Source organism: Apteryx mantelli, chromosome 9, assembly GCF_036417845.1.
Source record: "Apteryx mantelli isolate bAptMan1 chromosome 9, bAptMan1.hap1, whole genome shotgun sequence".
In the NCBI taxonomy this organism is placed as follows: domain Eukaryota; kingdom Metazoa; phylum Chordata; class Aves; order Apterygiformes; family Apterygidae; genus Apteryx; species Apteryx mantelli.
In genome coordinates, this window is record NC_089986.1 from 28,501,480 (window position 1) to 28,520,266 (window position 18,787).

The 18,787-nt window shown below is 38.8% G+C and overlaps 1 protein-coding gene across 11 annotated transcripts in view; it reads right to left on the reverse strand.

The window, feature by feature from the left end:
* Positions 1-18,787, reverse strand: part of GIGYF2 (GRB10 interacting GYF protein 2) — an 80,239-nt gene that overhangs the window by 61,218 nt on the left and 234 nt on the right. For 9 of the 11 annotated variants that reach the window (XM_067302024.1, XM_067302023.1, XM_067302026.1 and 6 more), the window contains exons 2-4: positions 6,416-6,493; positions 3,744-3,873; positions 1,275-1,370 (exon numbers count right to left, since the gene is read on the reverse strand). In XM_067302024.1, the coding sequence (XP_067158125.1) occupies positions 1,275-1,370; positions 3,744-3,873; positions 6,416-6,456 (267 nt within the window). In that variant the 5' untranslated portion in view covers positions 6,457-6,493. Of the gene's footprint in view, positions 1-1,274; positions 1,371-3,743; positions 3,874-6,415; positions 6,494-18,251; positions 18,587-18,787 lie in introns of those variants that run through there. The other 2 variants (XM_067302021.1, XM_067302020.1) reach the window with 2 other exon arrangements.

Sequence of the window (18,787 nt, forward strand, 5' to 3'; positions counted from 1 at the left end):
GATTCTCAGAAAGCATTAGAAATAAGACTTCCTTAGAAAAAGGAATATGGACCTCTTCTTTCAGATAAAGATTGCTGTTCAGACTGGAAAGAACTGTTAAGCCCACCATCAAGACTGCTGCAAGATCAAAAAAGAAAATGAGCAGAAGGAGAAAGCAGGGACACAGGCACACACGCTCCCTAAGTTTAAGACTCTGATGAAGCACTAGGTACTGCAGCAGAGTACCACCTACCCCTGTAGCTTCAGCAGCACTTGCATCTCACCTGGACCAAGAGGCTACTCGGCACATACTCAATACTACATAGCCTCAAGCTCACAACACCCCCTTGGAGAAAGTCTTTGCAATCACCAGAAGTCAACATCTCCTTTGACCATAAAAGTCTTGTAGTTTACTGCCTGAAGGACTCCGCTATGCATCAGTAAAAAAAGAAATATGTCTAAAGGCACTCAACACCAAGGTTCAAGATTTGTGTGCTACTGCACGTCTGGCTGACCATTCTATGGGCCTGCTGCCTGAACCCTCCCGTTTCCACTGGTGAACAGACTCTGGGCAAACATTCACATAAAAGCATATCCTCCTTCTCAGCTGCCTTTTGAGACTAGAATGATGACATGCAGTACCAACAGTGTCTTCACCTGAATATGAGCTTGAAAAGGCCACTGATTAAAAGCTGATCTGTTAGTATCTTGCGTCAGGGGACAACATCCTAAAAAGACATGACATATATACTGATACCCCCCTGCCAAAAATCAAATTATACTCCAGTCAGTAAAAACACCTGGGTTTCTGCTCTCAGCAAAACAAACCACAGTATTTAAGTCAGGCAGGTGCTAGGGAACATGATAAACCAGAGAGCAACTGTACAATCGTACAATCAGAAGTTGCAAGAGCCATAAAGAGGGAATCAATTTAGAATCAGAAGTCAGAGGCACTGGAAGGCTGAGAGAGCACTCCCTGCTACGACTTCCTCTAGGAACTGACTTTAAAGGAAAGGCTTTCAAAGGTCTTAGATCAGCCACACTCAAAATGGAAATCTTTTTGTGTACCTGTTCTCGCTTTTATCTTATCATCATTGAGTATGGCTAAAATTTAAACTTTATGCTAACACAGCATGTTTTTAGAATTTCTTTCCTGGAGTCTACCAATATTAAATTTGGGATTTTTGCTAATTTCATGTTTTTAAACTGAAACATACTCTTTATTTTGCCTTTATGCTAATGCCAACCTACAGTTTTTTTAAAAAAGATTACTATATCTCTGTAAGAATACAAACCTGTTCTTCTTCTGTAAAAGGTACAAGTGCCAGTGGTGGCAGGGGCTCCTCTTGTAAAATAGGCAGAAACTCCTTATCCAGAAGGTCTGAAGGTATCTGTATGAAAGGAGAAGAGCATACAAATACTTGATGTACACAAGGTATAAACAAACATTCCAGGGATGATACCACATACTTGGATCTAGACAAACAAAAGTGCTTTTTATCCTGCCAAATCTCTCTCCATCTACCTGGTACACCAGTACTTCCAGTAACAATGGGTGGGGGGAGGAAGATGAAGGTGTGGGGGGTGAAAGTTATCCATTGCAAATTTACTTCCCCAGAAAAAAATTCTTATAGAGAAAACATCCAACACAGCCACTACCCAAAACTTACACATGTGAAATACCAAGCTCCTAAAACAGATTTTCCATTTATACACCAATGCAGCTCATATCTGAACCAAGTGAAAGTTCATCTGATAAGTTAAGAAAGAGTATTGCATTCCTAAGTTTAATGTACATTTCTACTCAGATTTTCATATATTAACAGAATTACCATATATATACATAGAGAACGTGCGTGCATAGAGGTTTTATATTTGATTTAAAAAAAAAACAGTATTTCCTGTGATAACCAATGAGAATAAAATAAAAAATTAAGTAAAATGAAACTATATAATTATGGATTTATTAAACAGGGAACATGGATGCAAGTATTAAAATCATGATTTACATCAAAATAAATCTGAACACTAATTTTTAATCATTCCACCTTCTAGCAGACGTGACCTTGAGCACATGGGCAAGAAGCTGCAATTATAGCCAACTGAACTCTAATTACACCGAAGGAGAATTTTGTTTCAAGAATATCTTGTCCAAATACTGAAGATAAAGCCTTCCCCCAATTTTAATTGAAGGAAAGCAAACAAATCCCCCTGCCCCCCCATTTGGGTATACACTAACAGAAACCCTCCTGCTTTTAACCAGAGTATGTTTTTATCAGAGCTGCAACTTTGCCTAACATTGAGCCAGCAAAGAACCATGATGACACAGTGAAAAAAACATTAGGGTGCCAGATACAACACAGGCTTAAAAACATTACATCAGGTAGTTGACAATACAGGCTTAAGAACATTTCATCTGGTAGTTGACTATAAGCAGTGCCAAGAGACCTCTCAGGTCTAAATAACTAGTATTATTGAACTCCACAGAAAATGCGTGTCAGAAGCAAGACATCCATTTCTCCTAATATGAAGCATGCTGTGCTCCAACAACAAAGCCCTTCCAGCATACACATGGGGGAAGTGATCTTCTGGACCATCCATAACCATGGGAAAGCTTCCTCTAAAAACAGGAAGTTTGGTCATTTGAATCAGTGGTAACTGATCACCATATACAACACAAAAACTGCATAAAACAATGGCCTTTGACAGACTCACTCATTCAAGCATAGTAAAGTTTAAATCACAACTCCTCAAAGTAAAGCAGGAGAATTCTGTATGTTAAAGCATGACTTTAAGCTATAACTTACTTAAAGGCTTCTGAAAAATCGTTGATATCCAGAGGTCCCAACTCTGCATAATATAAATGATGTAGGGCCCCCAGCCCCGTGTGAAAACACGTCAGCACACTCAGAGTAAGAGGATGGAGGTGCATGCGCATCTATATGCGGAGTTAAAGGCACAATCTGCAAAACTCCTTGCATTCCCTCCTGCACTTGAGGGTAAGGCTCTAGGAGGCACTGAGACTTCAAGTCTACTATGTGCCTGCTGCAACAATAAACCAACCTCTACACCATCTACTTAAAAAACAGTTTATAAATGCAGAATGCATGACTCTTTACCTGAAATGCTCTCATGTAGAGGTCTGAAATGTGACTTTTGCATCATGGAGAACCTTTCTTTGAAATTAAACAAGAGCAAAGTTCTTGCTTTATTTATTTTTTATACTGCTCTTTGGTATTACATCGGCTAGCTTATATTTGTGACTTGAGTTCCAGCTACGCAGATAGTTTGAGGACTGCTCTAATTGGGCTGAATGCCTGCTAAGTGAACTGCCTTGAGTCAGGACAAATGGGGAGCTCTTATTTTTTCAGATGATCTGCTAATGTAATTTATTGCCTGAATGTCAAGCTGAATGAAGTCTACTCTAACTATATTAAATAAAATCCTAGAGGCAAGCAAATCTGCAGGGCTGCAAGGAGACTTTATCGCTCCATCATCTGTGGCAATGGGACTGAATATAGCAAACAGGTTTTCCTGTTCTCAGAGGGGTACAAGAAGTTGCCTCTAAAGTCACTGCTGGCCAAAAGAATTAAACGTAACAAATACACTAACAGTGGGATCAAATGGAGACAAAAAACAATTAAACTTCTTCTGTTCTTTGTCAAAGGATACCTCATTTATGTGTATACATTCACAAAGTACAAATAATCCCTAATCATAAGACTGTGCACATAGAGGCATCAGGTCTTCTTCTTTCTGCTCACCTTATTATCCTTTAGAAAAAGTGCCAACATTTCTTCTCTCCCATAGCGATAGTCTGCTAGTTTATACTTTGGCAAAGCCGGAGACAGAGGAGGGGATGTCACACTCCCGCCACTAGACAAAGCTCGCAGCCTAAAATAAAGCAGAAAAATGGTGAAAACAGAACTGAGGCTAATATGTCTTCACCTGTACTATCTTCCCTCTGCACCTCATTTACAGATTTGAGGCAAAAAAATCCAGTGATAAAAGTAAAGCAGAAATATTTACATAGTCTAACTTAAAAAAACCTAAAACTTGGTATTTCAAAAAGAAAAATGGCTTCCCTCATTTTTCCTACAGCCAGGAGAGAGAGGAAAAAAAATACTTGCAAGCACGCTAAGAAAATTCAGTTGTATAATATACCTTGCAGAGATACTAAATGACAATAGATTTTCTTTTCTCCTAGTTCACAAGAAAAATTCTTACCACACTAAAAACAGTACAGCAAACGTGAATCTGCTCTAAGGAAGAAGTTTAGTTAAGCATTTGGCAAAGTTTAACAAACAGTAATGGACAGCAAACTTCACAATGAGATTTCTTCCCTCTGTGACTGTCAACTCTGGAATTCTACTCGACTCCAAATTACTTTTGCAGAGCTTGACATTAACAGCATGTTTCACAGTGTAGACATCATTAAGGTATTTTAGCATCTCAGTACAAAAGCTGCACAACGCATAGCCACTCTCCACTCCATGTTGCAAGTGGTAACTTAGGATCCCAAATAAATACGCTATTAGACTTGGTCCTGTCCCACAAAGATTAGTCACTTCTTGCAGATAATAGTTGTCTTACAATTATATGATGCTATTCCCAATCCATACATGGATTACTCTCTAATTCTATATAACCGTTTTCTCAGCTGTCTAACTATTCTAGTTTAAGTTTGAGAAATATTTTACAAAAGGATGTGGGTCAAGAGACACAGAACAGCCCATTTTCCTACACTCTCCTTGAAACGCATCCCAAACAGGGAAATCAATGAAAACTATTCCTAACAATTACAAAACCTTTGCAAAAGGTGTTCTAAACTACAATACTCATTCAAAGGCTACCTTTCACCCAATTATTGAAACATTCCTTAATTTTTTTTTTTTTTTTTACTTATGTTCTTCTAATTGCATAGAAAGGAAAAAGTAGCATGCAAGTCACTTCAACAGTATTTCATTTTTTTAGTTTGCTGCCACCCAGTGGCAATTTCTTTACATATCACTTCCAAATCAAAAATACCTGCAGAGGCATTATTCCAGGGATTAGATGGCTCAATGTAATGTTCAACTCCAAGCCAGATTACATGTGACTGAGAGTCTCACTATTAAGAAGTGATATAATAGCATATATGACAGACCTGAGTGTACTGCAACCTAGAAGAGTAATTATAAATCCTATAATTTTACTCCATTATTCCTGTACCAAATCCAGTAACTCATTAAAATAAAACATACACTTTCACACATAATCTCATCTGGATTTAAAAATAAACAGAGACTATAAAGTCCCTCACTTTGACAGCAATCTTAGATTACTGTTAAAAATGGGTGCCTTTTTTAGAGTTACCTTCCCCCTTTCTCTTTTTTAACATAACTTTGGCTTCCATCCATCAATGGATCTAATCATGTCTGTCTGTTACACTGAAGAGCACTCCAGCATAAGATATCTGCCTGGTGGGTATATTTATAGATCGCAATAAAGTCATTCTTTAACCTTCTTTCAAACTAACGAAATAGACTGAGCTCTCTTATCTTCCAGGCCGCAAGTCATGCTTTATTTCTTTTTTGAATACTCTCCAATTTTTGTAAGATGTACATAAAAATGTCCCAGCAAAAGTGAATACATTATTCCAGTAACAGTCTTACCACATGCGATACAGCAATTATATTTCTTATAACCACTCCATACTCCCTTTTACACTTTTAAGGGTCACATTTCTCTCTAGAAACCACACCAGCTAAAAATCCCTGCTTGTAACCTCACAGTCACCAAGAAATTGGAGAAAATGCTGAATAATCACCCCTCCGCATTTTAGTGAAAGCCAGGACAACGCATGTCAGCTAAGCTGGAAAACTTTCTAGCAACTGATGCAAGGTGCCATGGAGTCCCACTAACAAAACAGTTCTTTTTTCCTGATACTTTTCAGTGTGCACATACAGTAGGTGATGAGATGAACAGATACACTTAACATATTCCATAAAGGGATTTTGCAACACTGGATAGAGAAAACTTGCTTAGCTATAGAGTTAAATACAGTAAGGATAGAGTAAGAACTTCCTTATTAATACTTATCACATGGGAAGACCAAAGAAGCTGTCTTCCTCACTTATTTGTGTCTACTTCAGAGACAAGAAGCATTATTTCTCTCTCAGGCCCTTTGTAATGCTTAATATTTGCTTTGCTACAGTAACATGAAATCCAACTCATTTCATACACAGTGCCAAATTATAAAGTGAGGACTAACTTTATAATATGAATATTGCTTTCAGTCACAGGTCAGGGACTGAGAAGCAGCAATAAGGAACAAAAAAGGTATTCTACCCCATTCGGTCTTATAACCAATTCAGCCCCCAAGCACAGAAACATGCAAGTTCTCAAAAAGCTTAGACAAGGTTCCAGAATTTCACAAAAAAAAAACCCCACTCACCATTCAGGCCCAAAGTTAAGCGTCTGAGTTTCTGCTGCCATTTTTTCCTGTTCTATTCCTCTTTTAAAAAGCGTGAACCTGAAACAAAAATGGTTACTATGAAAACAACTGGAATAACACAGTCCTTCACAAATTTCTTCCCAATACAAAAGTACACCTGGTCATGCAAAGAACTGAAAAGGAAAATTGACCAAATGGGATCTTTTAAAGAACTCATTTCAGCTTTCTAACACATTAAATTACTAATATAGGAGTAATTATCAAGATCTCTTGCCCCAAATCATTCTTAATAGCTCAAACAGGACGCTGGATTAGGGTGTCTGAAGAAACAACCTGTACAAGCAGTCTCTTGTCAAATCAGTGACTACAAGACAAGCAAACATGAAGAACTGGAGGCATAATCCTCTTCTGTAAGAACAGTAGCGCTTAATTAACAGAACTGCAGCTTTCTGACAATTACAAGAGGATAAAAAACACTAGAATATAGCAAGAAAGATTCACCAGTCGAGTGGCAGAGTATTCAAGAAATTTCCACTGTTTGTTCTTGAAAAATAAGCCTCCTAAAAATTAAGTACATCCAATGCACTAATGTCCTCCTCAGACTGCAGGCAGATACCCAGTATTTTTCTCATTCTTAGCTTTACTAAGCAAAAAGAGCACAGTTTAAGAATTCAGTTACTCTCATTCCTATTACCCAAATTCCTGCAAGCAGTAGTGAAGGTCAAGTCAAGTTCCTATATCTCAAGAGTATATGGACAACAGCAGACAAAGCCATAGGGCAGGGAAGGATGGAGACTAAGCAAAGGCTATGAAGTTTTCACTATTCCCAACCAAATCCAACTCTAGCCAGACAGTTCTGGAGAAGAAGCATTTACATTTGGAAAACACAGCTCCTCTTTCCTACCAGCGACAGCAGAAACAGAATCTGCAGAAAATGAAATATTTTCAAAACCAAATACACTGTAGCCAAAGCCCAAACAAAAAAAAGAGTTGAAGCATTACCTACAGAAACTGGTTGATTAGACTTCAAGAAACCATGAAGACAGATCGTAAGGAGCTTTGCTGCATCAGAACACTGTACCTTAATTTACCCAAGGACCAAATAAGGAGCTTGGTAAGGTTGTCTATACTTTGCGTGAAAGGGTGACAGAAAAGGGAACAAACAAAACATGGGGAGATAAAAGTGAAAAGGGCATTAGTTTCTGAAAAAAAGACAAGACCAGACAAAGGAAAATGGTTTGTTTCTTATGTATCTACCACAGAAGTAACTATATTAAAAGAAAGATGATCAACAGCCTGAGTTAGAAAACTATCTTTTTGACATGTAGATTAGAGTTGTAAAACTCCCAACAGCCTAAACCTAACAACCAATGCTTGGCTCACATATTTTTGCTACGTGCCTTCCAAGCTCTTTGCTGAATATATGCTATTAATTTTTTCCTGTGCTTTCAGTATAGTTTATTCACAGACCATAATAATTTTATTTTCACAATAACCCTGTACAATGAAATGTATTATTCCCATTACATGCACCAGAAAATAATACAGAAAGATCAAAACGAAAATATCCAGCTAGTTTCACAGGCCTAATTTGAGAAGATTCTGGTCCGATTTTTTTTTTTTTTTTAAAGCAGCTGATCGTTCATTACTACATTTGAGGCATATCCATTCATCAGTTCTGCAAATCAAACTACAGAGGTGAAGTTAGGTGTCTAAAGGATAGGAAACATAGCAGCCACATGTGAAAACGCTGTGGGGCAAGTCATGCAAGCCATCATGCACACTCAGTCAGAGACAAGCCTACCACGCAGTTCCTAATAGCCTTAAATGGATGGCTGTCTTCATGGACAGATCGCTTCCTTCAATGACCATAATCCCTTGGGGGGGGGGGGCAGGATGCTTTGAGACCCATACCAATCCCCACGTGAATCACCAGGGAACCTGGGATCTTCGCTCCCCTAATACAGAATCTAACTTAGTATCAGTAAGACTGGAAAGGCTGACACTGAATGTTAAACTACAATGAAAACAGACACCAGCAGCATCATATACAAGTATAAAGCATTAAAATAATGGTTACAAGAGCAGTTTACTAGTTATGAACCCACTGGGCCCCACCTCTCTGCAGCCTCTGGGCTGCTTTCCTAACAACTGAGGATACTGTTTCACCTTCCCCTACCAGACTCAGAAGCCCTTCAGTGCTTACGAGCATCTTCACAAAGACTTTGTTAATCTCATCCCATCATGCTGCAAAACAGCTTTCCTTGGCTCTCATTTTCACCATGACACTTTGGCTTGGCATCTCTTCACTGGCTCCCTCTTCTCTGCTGTGTTCAAGTAAGACTTACTACCTCCCTGGAAGTTGTTAGGACTCTGAAGTTTGAATTGAAAGCTAGATACCTGTAAGTGGCTGAAATTGTAGCTGAAAAAGAATCAGATCTACAGACTGGAGTAGAAGCAACACATGAACTTACCCTGACAGGTGATACTACCCAGAAATAAGACATGCATGAAAAAAAAATTACAGGCAAGGCAGGGCTGAGAGACCTTGAAGGAAGCACTCTAGAAATAGGTAATTGGGGGCGAGAACTGGAAAAAGAAAGACTCAAGAAAGCAAAGACAGCAAGTGTTCAAGGAGAACACATTAGCCATGTCAAAGCAGACAAGACAGGGAAAACAAAAATTGATGCTGCTTCTACAGGTTTGTAAAGCAGCGGCCATAAGGCAAGAGCCCAAAGGCCAAACCAGAGAGGAACTTCTGAGGGCGACTACCCTGAGCGCTCAATCAGCGTATAAAGGAGAAGCTGTACTAACTGGAAAGGCAAGCTGGGATGGACTATGAGGCACTTGCACTGTGAGAGGAAAGAGTCAGGGTGGAGCAAGAAAAAGGCTGAAGAATTGAGAAATTTATGACCTGATCATTCATTTCCTTTTAAGTATTTTGGCCCAGCCAAATGTACTAAGCTATCAGATCTTTATCATCTAGTTAACTTTCTTAGGATCTAAACTTCAATGTTAATTATTAAAATGTTAATTTTGCTCTTTTTTTTTAATCTATGCTGCTGCCTCCATATTCATCAAGAATGGCAAATTACATAAAGAATAATATATACCTCATTACTGTCATCAAACTATATCATGGAGGAAAAGTCCCTCTCTGAACTGCTAGGCTTTTGTAAAGTAAGATTTTCTACAAAATAATGGCTATTGTCCGAGTAATCTGCACAACCACAAATTTTACATGGGCAAAGAACATAGAGGTGGAGTCTTAAGTTTAACCAAGAAGCTGAGGCCATATTTTGATAATATCCAATTACAACTACTGCTTGGGCAAGAATACTACCTGAGGATTTCCTCACCCTTCCTTCTTCCCCTTTTCTCCAAGATTTTCTTCGAGTCAGGTCAATTCCTTGATCAAGACGCCAGTGCAACCCTACAAACACATGCAGTTTTCCACAGCAGTTTTGGGAAAAACTTCATTAACTGGAATTGTTTCATAAACTGGAATTGAGACCCCATTTTCCTGGGGTGGCACTGCAGCCACGGACCCACTATCAGCATACAGGACTGAAAAAACAAGAAATCACATCAGCCCATCATCAGCCTGTGGACTAGCATGGGAAAAAAAACACTATTTTCTCAGCAGCTTAGTACTTCACAAGTCAGAAGTCCATCCTCTGAGCCCACAAAATGTAATCCAATAAAGATAAGCCTTTGAGTGGCTTTCACTCAAAATTAACAGGTAATATTGTAGGTACAGAGGTTGCTATCAGCAACACTCCCTTCATTGATTTGCTTTAGGTACAATGTTTATCTTAGCTAGCTTATGGTTTTTAACATTATGTTTTAAGTTTGGCTATCTACAAAAAATGTGCTTCAGACACAGGTTGAAACTTGATTCTAGTGGCTAAATTCACGTTTTAAAATGCATAAGAAAATATTTCAGATAAAACATCCGAGAGAAGGTCTCTAATAACAAAAATCCATTTACTATGGCACATTTCAACAACAAACTCTGCTCTTTTAAAATGTACAACTACTTAACAACAATCTAGACAAGAAGTTGTTTTCAGGAGATTCTGAAAGATCTGCACTGCCATGTTTTCCAGACTTTGCACAACCTCAGGATTTACATGAAATCATCATTTACAGAACTGTCTTTTATTCACAGGCACTTGAGTGAGATTTTCAGACAATGTTAAGTTCTTAAATCTCCATCACAGAATTATTTCAATTTATAGCATATGACTATGGGGCCCATCAAAATGTTTTGCTAACTGTTTGCAGGGCGGGAATTATAACTGATTCTTAGAATACCAAGGTGAGTCTAAACAAGGATTGCATCCAGGTTTTTCCATCTAACCTTTCCTACAGACAAAAAAATAAAAAAAGATTATTTAGATTCTGTCACTGTGCTTTATAGCTTTGGGGCTGCTACACTTAAGTTTTTTTATTAACTTTGGAGACCTAAACCCCGGAAAACATACCACTGATCCTTCTCTTACACAGACATTTTATATCAAAACAGTCTCCTGTTTGATCTGAGATGTTTATGAAGAACAGTATCACTTCCTTCCCTTTCAAGGGAGTTCTCTTGCTACTGTAGGTTTGAAACAGCCCTTTTAACCTAGAAATTGTCTGAAATTTTTTGAGAAACAAAAAACACAATGGAAAATTACTGCAAGCAGATTTAAGAACGAGGAATTGGGCTTTCCTTAAATAAACTTGGAACAGGAACTGAAGAACAGCGCTCCACTACTCAACAGCAACATTACATCGAGACGATACTACTTTATGTTCCACGGGTGACTGCAGAGAGCATTCAACAACAGCTACCAGGGCTAGCTATTATCAGTGCGAGTGACTGCATTAAAAACACATTACAACAGGTTGACTGAATCACTAATGCTGATTTTCTATGATTCTTTATATATTAAGGAAGTTCTAGAACTGTAAGGAAACTACCTTTTAAAGTTTTGGCACAGTGGTAGACAGGATGACTCAGGTAGCAATATTATTAGTCTATTCAATACTAACCATTGGCTAAAGAAGACAACACTGATTAAAGGACACTGATATAATTAAGGCCAATAAATATGGATTTACAGAAGACATCCAATCAAATTATACTTTTGTAAGATTGGACATTTCACTGCTCAAGTGAGTAGGTGAAATAAATTTCAACTTCTGCAGGAAATTTCAGTTAGAAAGTAGAATGCCAAAAAGGCCTTTCTTTTTTAAAAAAAAACTCTTAACCCATTCTTCAAAAGAATCTACAACGGTCAATCTCAGAAGGAAAATATCCTCAAAACATTCAGGAAATACAAAGGTAAGAAGGTATCCTCTATTTCTATGGAATCTATAACAGTGTTTCACATTACTTCAAAAACCTGTAGATTACAAGAATGGAAATGGTAAATAATGGAGATGACACATCATCAATAAAACCATTATGAATTATTCAATTACTCAGCCCAGTATAGCAGGTCACATTTAATAAGGCCAAACACACAATCAAAAGACTTGTGAACAGAAAATATAAGGTGATATACACCAGATGCAAGACTATTCCAGAAAAATTGGGGGGGGGGGGGAGGAGAAACAGTCCTGAAAACAATCTGAGATTTATGTCATTTATCAGCTGAATAGGAGAATATGATGCAACATTGATTAGAAAGGCTGACTCTGGATAGAGAAATATGGAAACATAGAAATATAGAGTGAATTTTATTGCTGCAGGGATACTGTGCCCAATTCTATTGTTTGTGAGGCTGATAAAGCAGGTGGTGTTCAAAAATTGATAAAACATGACAGATATGTTTTAAAGTGGAGGAAAAAAAATACCAGAGCTTTATTTATTGAGCTTCAAGAAAAGTTTAAGTACCACCTTGCTCAGTCTGTAAATGTTTATGCAGGTAAAAAGGCCTGAAGACCCAGGTTTATCAGTGAAAGGACTGAAGCAAGAAATTCAGAAATAAGCAAAACAATAAGTTGCTTTCAGGTCAACACTAGATGATTTTCTAAAAAGTATGTTCTAGTTTAAGCAGAAAATTAATCAGGGGGAAAAAAGAAATCTATTATTTGTATTATAGAAGATGTCAGACAAGTCACAGTAGTGCTTTTGGGCCCACCAAGCTTTTATCCTGATAAAGCTGGTAAATTTTTCAAGCCCTATCTACCCACACATCAAGAGAAGAGTTTTTCCTAAAGGGAAAATGCCTAAACCATGCATTTCTTCAGAACCTAAGCCTGTATTTCAGTTACATTTTTAGCTTTCTATTAAAGTATCATAACTTTCCTGTCTCAAATCATTGCAAAAATGTTTCAGTCTTTCAACAGTTTGTGGTCCAGAATTACTGTCTGTAGCATTCTCAAATGGCAGAAGCAAACTGCCCATCCTCTGCTCACATTTACAGATCCAGCTAAAACTTTATGGAGTACTGCAGCTTGCAACATGTTCCACTGCAGTCCAGAATGGCAAACGTAAGAAGTAGGCACTGAAGCTACTTTTGGGACGGGACAACAGGAGAAACCCACACACCTAGGAACATAAAATATCACATCTCCAGATCTTTCCCTCCTTTCCTACCTCCTGTTGTGAACTCGGTGGTTAGAAGCGCAGAAGTTATCCATGCCTTTCTTCACCTGAACACAAGTAAGTATGCAAGCTTTTCCCAGTTTCTCAGTCGAAAAGCAGCATGACCTCCACCTTTATTACAAGGCTTCCAGCCAAAGGTAGACACCAACGACTAAGCTCCACGCGGAGTCAGGGGACCACACCCTTGGCCCTGCCACTGGCTGGAACGCAAACCATTGCTCATTGAAAATCTTGTCCCAAAATTCTGCCAGCATTCTGCTCTTTTCCATTGGAAAATCATTTTCAAATCTGTCTGTAGCTTGTATGTAGCGAGTTTACTGGTAGGGAAATATTTATTAGTCTGTGTCATTCCAAAATGTTACAGATTAGGATGCTGAGCCTCTCCACCTGCACACTGCACCGAGTTTCTGAACTAGGACTTCACTGCCGGCAGTTAGACTACAGGCCTGCAACCAAAAACTCACTGCAGCATTTCTCTCCCAGTTGTCACGTTGCGTTATGCAGCCCATAGGTATATTCAAAATGGCAGAACAAAGCTTCAGATTATATTTACAGAGAAGATGCACTGAATTAGCACAGCTGGGTTGTTGTGGTTTTTTGGTTTTGTTTTCAACATCATTTACATAAGCAGCTTCTTTGGGCTTTGTAGAAATTCTCTCTCTCTACCCTTTCTTAAGATTTTCCATGCATACAGTTCTGAGATGTTCTGCACTTTAAAAAACAAATATTCAACAGTGAGAAAGGGTGTCTATTAAGAAGTCTTAAGAGAGAAAATTGCTATGCATACCAGATCGCTTATGTTAATCATTTGCAAAGTTAGACATTAACTTGCTACTACATATGAATTACAACACTCTTTAATAGCTTATTAGCACTCTTTTTCTTTATGTCAACATTGTTAGATATTCACATCTTATGAACTGACAGAAGAATCATATCTTTGTAAACTGACTTGCAATGTTATTCTGATCCTGCCTTGGTATTTCTAAAACCTACTATAATATAAACAATACAGAAAATCACACATAAAGATGATTCAGCATTAACTGAGCCTAATGTAAAAGCTTCCACTGGTTTTAATGGTAGCTGAACCAGGTCTCTGATTTCCTGAATCAAGTTATTAGTTGCTTATACTTAAAAATCTTGCCATATGCTGTTTCCGTGATCAGCCTCACTCATTATCATTATGCCTTATTAACAATTTAACACTGAAGTTAGCCCTGCTTTGAGTAGGAGGTTGGAGCAGATGACCAAAGATCTCTTGCAACCTAAATTATTCTGATTCTACCATACACTGCTCACAAATCACAGGTTATACATCCTTTACTCACCAACTCCTTGCCACATTATACCTTGACTGGAAGCTTGAAGTTACATAAATTCAGCTAGCTATCCATCATCAAAAGTACACTTTTCCCTCCTATTTCTTCTCATCAGAAGAGACACACTACCATATGTAGATCACAAATCTACTTTCATCCAATCTAACCTAGATAGATCAATAGCATCAGAACATTTCAGTTCCACAAACTAATATTTTCATCATAAAATACTATCAACACCATGAAAGGGATTTCAATTTGCCATCAACAACAGAAAGAAAAAGTTCTTCATAGTAATCACAATTTGAAATAAGTATTTTCCTATTGAATGAAAATGACCAAATACACAATTGCAGAACATTAATTTTCAAACTGCAATGTGTAATGCTTACTTTCACTTCAGTAACAGCTGTTTAACATACAGAAATAATTTTCCGATTGGTTTATTTTCATAACATGTTATATGTAGGCCAGCTTACCTGCTCACAGTGACAAGTTAAATATACAAAAACCACTGCTGAGAGCAGCAAAAAAATCACTCTTTCTTGTTTGCCTAGATTCTTGAAAACGTATGGCCAAAAAGACAGCAAACCCACAATGCATAACTATTAATAATTAGCTGAGGGAATCAAAAGCTAGTAAATGATCCAGAAGGTGCTGTCAACACAGTAGCATTTTAGATACATTTTCTGAATGCCCAGCAAAATGTCTCATTGACCTAAAGACCCCACTAGCTTTATAGACCTCCTGGTATCCTTTCTGCTTTTCTCCACAATCCTCTGAGGTCTAGATAACCAGCTTCTATACATTAAAAGCATTAATGACTTCAAAAAAAAAGATTATTCCTGAAAATACATACTTTTATTTCCCATTTGCCAAAAACCTCAGATATATCAAAACAATTCTGTGTACCCTTTCCATACAAAAAAAATAAGCAAGAGACATAAAATTTTCAATGACAGCCTAATTTCTCACAGGCATCAAACCACTGCTGCAGAGTTTCTATATTCAAGGAATATTTAATGACCTTTTAAAAGAACAGATTGACAGCCCTCTCTCTGCAACAGAGAACTGGACACATTTTGTCATCAACACACTGTGGCAACCTCAGCTACTAACAAAGCAATGCAAAGCAATTGTCTTTTACAGTCTTCCACTACCATCTGACCTAAAGGAGGAAAAATGACTATTACTATGATGAACTACATGGCTGCATGTGCCTATATGTGCATATATATACACACACACACTCTACAGCCAACCACAAGAGGGCCAAAGCTGTATAGACCTTGTAATTTAAAGCACTTAATTCTTCTTAGTTTCATCCATAACTTAAGTACACCTTGAGCAAACTTGCTAACAGTTCTCAGTTCTGATGATTTTCAAGCCAGGTCATTTCTGCAGCCAGAGTTCAATACTTGACTACAAAGAAGGAAAGAGAGGCCAAGCTAGGCTGATAACTGACTTAACTCCCATGAAAACACATAGTATCATCCCCTCTGCAACACGTCACACACCTAAGTTTTCAACTGTCACTCAGTGAATTAAAATAAATCAATGAGAAAGCCATACAAAGAAAGAGACCCCTTTCAACACAAATGCTTTTTCAATAACAAGGAGATGGATTTCTCCTTATCAAAACATTCAACAGATCTCCAGCAAGCTATGTAGGAAGGAGAAAACATGTCAGGCTCATGCTTTGATGTTTATGATCTGAAATTTTGTTGCTCAATCCCTTACCTCTGCCTATCTCTATTTGTATTAAATATAGTTTATCTCCATTCATCTTTGAGCAGGAGGACTAAGAAAAAGACAAAAGCATAGATTAAAAAAATGCTAAGGAAAGGAATTTTTAAACCAGACTGTAGGAAGATTTAGCTTCATACTTTAAAAAGCACTAGAAAGGGATTTTAAGGACTCCAGCGCAAGAATAGGAAAAGTGCATTTGATAGTTGAGCTTATCAGGTCAGGCAAAAGTAGGCAGAATCAGTTTTCATATTCTTGATATTTCAAACAAAAAATTCAAAGAGCTGGAGGCCTGAACCACTTTAAAGAACAGTGAATACAGGAAGGAAGAGACTCTGGTCCACATGCCTAACTCATTTTCATAGATCATTATGAACTGATTTTGCCAACTGTTTTTCCTTTGTATATTTAAATAACTACAAAGATCTTTCAGCAGCGGTACATACTAGCAAACAACCTCTTCAGCCAGTCTATGTGGCTACCCCAATGAGATGTTCTATAAGACTCTGACATCTAGTTTGTTTTAGAAATGAAGTAGCTATACATTCTAAAAGTGCTGCCACCTTTTTTCTCACATTCAGGTTTAAGAACCTCCGGTTTCTGATACAGCTCCATTTAGACAACTGACCTTAGGAGACAGCAAGAGTAGGAAAAGAAAAGCACTGGTGCTTATTCTGAATACCTTAAAAAAAGCTTCTTTGCAGACCCTTTTTAACTTCCCTTTGACACCTAAATCCTTTCATCAGTCAAGAAGTGAATTTACTAGAAAAACTAGGGTAAAATCTCAACTCATTATTTACAAGCAGCTTTTTCCACTTCTGTCAGTATAAAGATCTCATTTTTCATTTACTGTATGTTTTAGAAAGGCAATAAAACCAGTAAGTATCTGAGGATGCTTTAAAGTCCTCTTAAGATCAACATCAGTAATGAAGATCTACAAGAGTCAGTTTTTACTGAGGTATCAAAATGCTTCTGTGGGCATCCTGAAAAATAAGTTATCATTGCAATATGATTATTCTGCATTTTATTTCTAGACTCTTACTTTAAAAGAAGGACTCAAGAAATCATTCAGAAAAGGCCCTAAGAAATACAGTGACAAACTTCCCCACATGCATGTTCACGAACCCAGGTATTGGGAGAGCTAGAGCAGGTCTTAAAATCATTAAGAAAACCTAGTGTTCACACACGATATTGTCAGATACTTAAAGGGGCTGTTAGAACGTCTCAAAACAAGAGAGTGGGTCTTACTGAAGGTGACAGTTGACATTCAACTTCTGTGGATAAACCTCTACCTTCTTTTTAATATAGTTGGCCATTATACAGAGACTTTGTTTTCAATCACACATTCAGTAAGGAATTAACATTGACACACATGAATTTGGACATTAATTAACTTGTAGGACTTACATCTATAAGAGTCAGGAGGTGGAGAGGGTGCAGAAGGGGCAATAGACACTCTAGCATTTCTGTTGATACTGCTAGGACTGACTAGGGCATACATTTTTACCTCAGCATCAGCTAACTGATCAAAGGAGGTTCAGTGAAGTGAATGCCAATAACACCAATACCTCGTAATACTAGAGCTATTATTATCTATTACAACCACTGCTCAAAGCCAGAGCTCAAAAATACTGGTAACTCAGCTCGTTAGGGACTAGTGCAACCAATTTTGTTTACAAAGGGTCCAAATTATCACTCTGTACATCTATCAAATACTCTATTCAAAAAGCAGTAAATGAATTTGTGCTTTTTAAGAAGTAATAATAATAAAAAAAATGCAACCAGAAGAGTTATGGGAAAAGGAAAAAAATTCACACGTACTTTCCAGGAACTTGCCCAAGTCAGCTCCTGAAGCAAGAAAATAGAATGAGCAGCAAGAAGTTAGACAGAAGAACATAAGCAGAATTCAGAAGCTTGTTCTCCTCCACCCCAAGAAAGCAGACACATAATAATGACAGTAAGAGACAGCGGTATTATAACAGCAAATCAAGGACAGTGGGCTGAAGACTACTGGGGAAAAGGTAAGTTTTATTCCATAAGCGTCACTTGGCAACATCTCCTTTTGGCCTACAACTTGCCCCACTTCAAAGTGCAGTTGCACAGAGTTGAAAAAGCGGAGACTGCTTTGTTGACACTGAAACTACTTGTCTTGGATCAATACCAAACGTACACAATCCTGATCGATGTGCTCTTCAGCCTGCCAAGGCCTCTCCAGTCAAACACTGCTGGTCATTGCTGCTCCCAGCGCCCTCCTGCCTGTGAGGGAAAGGCTCGAGTGCACGACCAACTCACTCCTTCCTCAGCCCGTGTTAAGCTGACAGGGCCGGGCGTGCTTGGAGCGGGGCACGGAGGCTTCAGGGAGGGCGCACCTGCCCGCGGCACGGCCAAAACACAGGCCCGGCGCCACGGGGCGGGGAGGGGACGAGCGAGTTCACATGGGTCAGCGCAAGGGGAGGCAGCGCCGGGGCCGCAGCTGCCAGCCCCGCGGGCTGCGAGGCGACGCGGCGCCCCGCCGCTGCCTGACAGACACCGTCCCCCCGCCGGGACCGGCTGCCAAGGGGCCACACGGACGGGGCGAGGCCCGCGCACTGCGGTGAGCGCGGGGCCCGGCCCAGCAAGGCTCCGGGAGCGCAGGGGCAGCCCCGGGGGGCCCCGCGCCGCCGGCCCGGCCCGGGGCGGCCTCCCTCCCGCTAGGCCGCAGGGCGC